Consider the following 8,047-nt stretch of genomic DNA (forward strand, 5'->3'; position numbering starts at 1 on the left):
TAAATTAAGTACCAGTTGATCACTGGGGTCGATGTAATCAACTTACTTCCTGCTCTAAAATCGCTGGCCTTGTGCCAAAATTTGAAACTAATAACAATGAAGGTCAAAAGGCTATCAAACACCTCTAAGTGGATACTCTCCTACCATGGCTAGGTACAAGAAAGTTATATCTGGAAGCATAGTATAAATTTATGGGTCACACGAAGTTAGTCTTTAGAGAACTGCCTATATATCATAGGTCTGCTGAACCACAACCTGGGGTTACACAAGAGAAATAAAGCACACAAACAAGAAAATTATGGTAATAAAATTCTTTATAATAATCATTTTGATTTTAGAGTTTACTAATTAATTAATTAAATAAAATTGGATTTTAAATTAATTTTTATTCAATATAAACATATTCCCAATAACTCTTTAACAATATTTCATTGTTAGAAATAATCAAAAATAGAAATGTTTTACATTCATGTATGTATGTATATATATCCATATAAAAAGAGATGATGTATAAAATATCAAAAAATATATTCTCAGAAATTAGCTCTATATTGTATGAATTGTTAAAGACAGATACAAAAAAAAATTATTTTTACATTAAGACAATCAAAATCCATAACTGAAAAGTGAATCATTGCCAATTTGTATGTAAGTAACTATTCAAGCATTTTAGGCTTTGTTAATTTAAAGCAACAGTATACAACAACGGTAAATGAAGACATGTAAATAGATACTTGAAATGTAATTTATTATCACATCAAGGCTATCTAAAAACACAAGATTAGCAATAAAAAGTATCTACTTGGTATATGGAAAAACAAAAACTGTTTTTATTCAATGTGAAAGTACTTGAAACAGTTTGATTTTGTGGTAAAGCAAAGCTTAACATTATGTTTACCACAGATAACCCTTCTAATGGACTCACTACCTGACTCTTGCATCTGCTCTTCTTGCCGCCTTCCATGTACAGGAGCCAGTGATCTATACCATCTAGAAGAATTGACATGTTTGACGTTTATTCTATGTGTTAACAATTGAAAGGCATGGGATGGTTACCCAAGACTTTTGTTTTCTTTCAAATCTAGAGGCTTCAAGAATAGAATTGACGGCTTCATGTATTAACAATGGAGAGTAACACCACTGTTATCAAACCATTTTACCACATGTAACTCCACATCATCAAAATTGGTCATCCATACTTCAACAGAACCCCTACATTTTTTCTTTAATATTGCATTTGATCATGGGTAACTAACAATTACAGCTTACAACCACAGGCTTACAATTCACAGGTAACAATTAGCATGATAAAATACACTACAATTTACTTTTCTTAAAATTAATATTCTTAAACATATTTTCTGTCAAAGGTAAGTAAGTCTGCATGGAACGATCAATATAGTATAATGAATCGCTGATAACACTAGGATCAAAACCCTCTTCTTGGAGCTTTTTCTTCTGCTGCTTGAATGTTCCAGATAGTTCCATATTGTCTTGTATTCGCAAAAATAGTGGTACTGCATGAGATATAAGGTTCTTCTTACAACAATCATATAGCTTTCTAAACTGCTCGTTAGTCAGATTTACTCCATCATATAATTTTAGAGATGCCATACCAGCTCTGCCACCATGACCTGAGATAAGAAAAGATAAATCAATGAATCAAATGCTTGTTGTTGCTGTTGTTGTTGTTGTTGATGTTGCATAACCCCCAAACCAGCACCAATCGAGCAGCCTAACTCTTATCTTTTATGCATTTCAGTCACTGGACTGTGGCCATGCTTGAACACCACAAATCACGCCCAGTATCTACACTTTACTCTTTTACTTGTTTCAGTCATTTGACTGTGGCCATGCTGGAGCACTGCCTTTAGTCGAAAGAGCTGGTAATGAGTGGTAGAGAGAAAGACAGAGAGTGAGAAAGTGGGAAACAGAGATACATAGAGAAAAAAATAGTAAAGGTAAGGATAGACGAAACAAAAGAAGGAGTTGAGATAGTTAGAATAGAGTAGATATGAAGAAAGATGGAGTGTGGGAAGAGAAAGGGAGAGAGAGTATAGACAGTTAATAGCTAACAAAGGTGGACAAAGGAAGAAGTACAAGAGAAAGTAAAAAGAAAGAGGGGACAGATAAATAAGGGGAAATGTTGAAAGACACAGAAAAAATAACGGAGAGAAGATAGAATTCTGCACAGTTTCCATCTACTAAATTCACTCACAAGATATTGGTTAGCTCAGGGAAGACACATACCTAAAGTTCCACATAGACTATGATCAAATGATTTTTTTTCTTTTTTTCTTTTTTTTTTTTTTGCCTTTTCTAGACAAAGTGCCTAGAAACATATCTAAAGTGTATTTCATTTTTAAACATAGCAGGGTGAGATCTAATGGAGATTTGGTTAGTCATGTGACCAAGAAGAGGTTCTCAAAATGATGAAAATACTATGTACACATCCAATATTAAGATACTTGAACAAACCAACAAAGAGCTTCCATGAGGTCACTCAACCTGCTAGAAACAACCACAATGTCTCCCTTAAATCACACTCTATTATCTTTGAAAAAGAATGGATTGTTGGATAAGGTGGACATAGGTACACTAAGTTTGGAATAAAAGATAGGGTGGCAATGGCTAGAGTGCTTTTGATTAATGGTCCACTTGATTAGAGCAGGACTGGGGCTAAATAACAATAGATGATCTGGGATCACATCGATTGAAACTTAACATAGACATAAATATTATAGTATTACATATTTTTTAATCTCTGATCATTTAACATGAAAGAAAATCTAAAAATATCAAATAAATTCCCAACTTATCATGAAAGATTGAATATTGAAGATGGTTTTTAAGGTTTACTCACCTGGAACTTTAACACCATATACATTAGCATCTTCTATGAAATCCAGGATTCTAATAACATTAGCAACATCTAATGTAGAAATATTCTCTCCTTTCCATCTGCAGAAAAAAAATATGGCAAAAAGACTAGTAGAAGAGGCATGATGTCAAACAAATTACTAAATAACTTGGTTTTATAAGCACCAATGTCCCAAATATTAGTATAATGTAAAAACCTGTTTTGTTAATTAACTTATTATTATTAAAATACCATCAGTTAATTTGTGAAGTAGCTCATTAGTTATTTCTACTACAGGTACAAGGCCATAATTTTTGGTGGGGAAGGGATTAGTTGATTACATCAACCCCAGCTCTTGACTTATTTTTCTCAACTCTCGTAGGGTGAAGAGCACCTTACGAGTGTTGGGCCTCACAGAGAGAATGACAAATGACCGAGACCTTTGGCATTATGCCATGCTTGACAAGAAGACCCATCAAGCCAAGTGAACTCATAGTCATAACAGATACTGGTGTTATGCATATGGCACTCTTGCTGGTGGCACGTAAAAGAACTCATTACACTCACAGAGTGGTTAGCATTAGGAAGGGCATCCAACCATTGAAATCATGCTGAATCAGACTGGAGTCTGGTGCAGCCTTCCAGCTTGCCAGTCCTGGTCAAACCATCCAGTCCATGCCAGCATGGACAATGGACATGAAATGATGATGATGATCTTATGGTAGAGCATCAGGCAAAATGCTTCACAGCAATTTCTCCAGATTTTTATGTTCTAAAGTCAAATTTACCTTTCATCCTTCAAGAATCAATAAATAAAGTGCTTTCACTTCCTACAGCACATTGATGACTTTTCTCCACTGTTTTAAACTTTCACCTTTCTTTTCTGCCTCTCTCTACCTAGATCACTGCCTTTTGGGGGGGGGGGATATGCAGCTTCCTTTCAGGCTGCGCTGTGTCATACATTTCCCTGAGAGAAGCCTTCCTCTCAAAGGTCTTGTCAGTTTTGATTTGATATGAATGCTTCTATAACATTTTTTTGCAACTTAAGGCCTCTTTCGAAAAGCAGAAAACACTGAACACAATGTTTACGAAAGCAACTGTACAGGAAAATGATGGTATGATTGCATTGTACAATATTGCATAACAGGTCACAAAGACCGGGAAGTCCCATGCTATAGGAGAAACATAGCTTTGATCTATCATTGAAGAGGTTCTGTTGACTGTAATGCACAAGAAGTCCGACAAAATTATCAAGAAAATTCCACATTGTAACAATACAATTTCTTGACGAATGGATGAAATAGCCACCAATGTCAAACATCAACTCATTCAAATTCTCTAGTGTTCTGAATTTTCTATACAAGTGGATGAGTCAACGGTTAACGATAACCAATATTTGATCATGGTTTATGTTCGATATTTCAATGAATACCTTCAACCTTGTGAGGAAATGCTGTTCACAGAGAACTTGCTGCTTGATTCAAAAGGTATATCTATTTTCAATATGCTTAAGCGTTTCCTTTCTAAACATCATATCCCACTGACCAACATTATTACCTGTGCGTCTGATGGGGCCTCTTCGATAGTTGGAAGATAAGAGGTTTTTCATCTCTCCTAAAGCGTGAAATTTCTCAACAGATTTTAACAGTTCATTGTGTGATACACTGACAACATTTAGTGGCAAGAAATATCAATGGTCAGATGAATGATGTGCTGCAGTTGGTTATCAAAACTGTGAATAAACTGAAATTAAATTCCTTGTCTGATCAAATTTTCTGTCAACTGTGTCTGGATAATGATGATGATTTTGTAAGGCTTTTGTACTACACCAAAGTAGGGTGGCTGTCAAAGGACAACTGTGTAGTTCGCTTTGTTGAACTGTTTCATGTGATCATATCTTTCTTTAAAAGTACTTCTCTGTCGGCTTCATTGATTGCTGCAAAGCACGATACTTTTTTTACTGAGCGATATATTCACTAAATTTAATGATTTGACTAAGTTGTTGCAAGGAAAGCAAAAAAGCTCTTGTCGATTGTAAATCATTTATCACTGCCTTCATTTCAAAATTGGTCCTGTATAAAATAAACATTTCCAAACGTCAATTGCATCAATTTCCACAAATGGATTCTTTGAAAGATGAATTGGTTGATGAGGATATCATTACCTATTGTGACTATCTACAATCATTGCATGATGACATGATGGAGCAATTTTAAGATGCTATTACAATGAATATTCCAAATTGGTATAGCAAACCGTTTGAAGTCCAAGCAGTCTATTGCAAAGACGACATTCAGGAGGAGCTAACTGAATTGCAAAATGATAATGAGGCCACAATGAGATATCGGTTTCATGGCAAAGAAGGCTTGTGGTATCATCAAAATATATTGAATTCTTACCCCAACTTATGGAAAGCATTTGAAATTAATTTTGCTTGCCTTCCCAACATCGTACTTGGTCGAATCTGGTTTCAGTCATGTTGGTACTTTACTTATATAGAAGTGAACTGGATGTAGCCAAACGAGGAGACTTGTGATTAAAATTGACAAATTTACAATCAAATGTGTCTGCACTAGCTGTGTTGCATCAGCCTCAAGGATCACACTGAAAGCTAAACATGGTGAGTTTGATGAACATTTAATACATGTATCATTTTTCAATTTTATTTCATTGAGAAACATTTAGCAATCAAAAACTTTATTCTTCTGAATAACGTTTCAACTCCGAATATCCGTTTTGCAATATTTCATCTCAATAAATATTTCATTTTTTAAGCAACCATTCCGAATATGCTTTATTTTTGCTTCCTAAAAATTACTGCACAGGTGGGCGATGGGAACTTTTATGTGTGGAAAAGTGGGCGATAAGGACAAAAAGGTTGAGAACCCCTGGCATAGTGGAATGTTTTTTTCTAGTTTTTTGTCTAAAAGTTAGTATGTAAAGAAGTGACAAAAATTATATTGTTAATGTAGTCCATCGAAAGAGAAAGAGTTAGGTCATTCTTGTGAGGTATAACGTCTTTCATTATTAGTGCAAGAACATCAAAATACAACAAGAAGTGTAAGTGAGTTTGAGTGAGATAGCTTCCAGAAGGCACACTTTCCACTAACTAAAATTTGAAAAAATCCTGGCTTTTATAACTTCCCATGGAAGTTTCTAGAAGCATTCCAAAATAACATCAAGAATAATTCTGGCTAAAACCTAGAATGATTTTGGCTGAACTCTTTTCAGCCAATGAGAGAACTCGTTTTAAATTAGTTTAATTTTCATTACCTATGAAACAAAACAGCTTTTACTGCAACTTCATCCCACATTTTCCTGGATCTAACACTTCCACATGTTCACTCCACAGTTAAAGCTTGGCACTTCTTGATGCAACTGTCTTCATTCATACACATTACATGACTGTACCAGTGCAGTTTTCTCTTTTGCCCATTACATTTGTTGCCCTGCATACCCAGTTTTTCTCTCAGATCACCTACATTCTGTTGTATATGCACATTGACATTACCCATCCAGAGGAGCAGGTTCCCTCCACAATGTGAATAAATAAGCATTACATTTGACAGAGTAATCCGAATGCAGAAGGGTTAACATTGCTTAAAAACATCAGCTCTGATCTAAGTTCCAAGGTTCAATGGAAAAGATAAACTACTGACTTACCTAAAAGTGTCACCAATGCGGTCTTTGAAGTAAAGAAAGTAGTCATTGTCTGAATACAGAAGATCACCAGTGTTGAAGTATTTGTCACCTTCCTCCATAACATTGTACACAAATTTGGCATCAGACATTTCTTTTGCACCTTTATACAGTGGCAGGTCATGTTCTGGCAACACTTTTCCCAGTAAGAGGCCAGCCTCACCTGCAATATACAACAGCAGTGACAACTGTTTTATCAAGAGAATATCCATATATCATGGCAAATTATAATATAACAATAAATGATGAGGAGGAGGAGGGTGGCAGAAGGTGGTGGTGGTGGTGGAGGAGGGGGAGGAGGAGGATAGCAGTGGTGGCTAAAGAAAATAGAAAGGATGATATTGGGAATAGTACAGCAAATAACAGTAGACTGCCAAATAAAATATCATTTAACATTAACCACTCAATACCAAAATAAGAGTTGAACCTGTTGTTGTAAGCCTAATTTTCAACAAAATGAGCCAATGAGATAATAATAATGTAGTCAGTTAATCATCATCATCATCATTTAACGCCCATTTTCCATATTGGCATGAGTTGGACAGTTTGATAGGAGCTGATTAGCTGAAGAGCTGCCCAGGTGCCATATCTGTTTTGGCATGGTTTCAATGGCTGGATGCCCTTCCTAATACCAACCACTTTACAGAGTGTACTGGGTCCCATTACATAACACTGGCATGGAGGCTTTTACATGGCATCAATATGAGTGCTTTCTATGTGGCACCAGCACCCACGAGCCTGTAAGATTAGGAATGCTCAGCTGAAGAGAGATGCAAGGGATATACCTGTATGCAAGGATAATTATGTATTTACTTAGACTGACATGTCTTCTCAAGCACAGCAAACTTCCAAAAGTCTTGGTTCCCTGTCATCCCCTCTGTGAGACCCAGCCTCTGAAGATCCTTCCTTTCCACTTTGTCCTACTTCTTCCTGGATCTACCCCTTCCACACATTCCCTCCACACTTAGAGCTTGGCACTTCTTGATGCAATGTCCTCATCTGTATGCATGACATAACCATACCAGCACAGCCTCCCCTCTTGTACACTACATCTGATGTCCTGTATTCTCAGTTTTTCTTTCAAATCACTTACACTCTGTCGTATATGCACACTGACATTACCCATCCAGAGGAGCATACTGGCTTCCTTTCTTTCAAACCTTCACATGTCCTCAGCAGTCCAGCCCATGTTTCACTGCCATGTAGCATAGCTGTTCATATACAAGCACCATAGTCTGCTAGAGAAAGCAGCGGAATCTCCTGCAGATCACAACAATCTTAAAACTGAAAGGACAAATTGAATAATTTAGTACTGGCTATATTACATATCTTTTACTTGTTTCAGTCATTAGAAGAATTTTTAGTCAAATTAATCAACCCCAACCCCACTACTTATTATTTTCATTTTTTTTTTGTCAAGCCTGATACTTATTCTATAAGTTTTTACTACCAAACCACTAAGTTATGGGGATGTAAACACACCAACAC

General features: G+C 35.9%; 1 protein-coding gene across 2 annotated transcripts in view; it reads right to left on the bottom strand.

Annotated features, from left to right (window-relative positions):
* Nucleotides 1-368: 368 nt before the first annotated feature.
* LOC106871074 (long-chain fatty acid transport protein 6) overlaps nt 369-8,047 on the bottom strand; it is a 63,682-nt gene continuing 56,003 nt past the window's right edge. For both annotated transcript variants that reach the window (XM_014917347.2, XM_052977272.1), the window contains exons 10-12: nt 6,524-6,722; nt 2,864-2,961; nt 369-1,634 (exon numbers count right to left, since the gene is read on the bottom strand). In XM_014917347.2, the coding sequence (XP_014772833.1) occupies nt 1,318-1,634; nt 2,864-2,961; nt 6,524-6,722 (614 nt within the window). In that variant the 3' untranslated portion in view covers nt 369-1,317. The remainder of the gene's footprint in view (nt 1,635-2,863; nt 2,962-6,523; nt 6,723-8,047) is intronic.

Source organism: Octopus bimaculoides, chromosome 2 (genome assembly GCF_001194135.2).
Source record: "Octopus bimaculoides isolate UCB-OBI-ISO-001 chromosome 2, ASM119413v2, whole genome shotgun sequence".
NCBI classification, from domain to species: domain Eukaryota; kingdom Metazoa; phylum Mollusca; class Cephalopoda; order Octopoda; family Octopodidae; genus Octopus; species Octopus bimaculoides.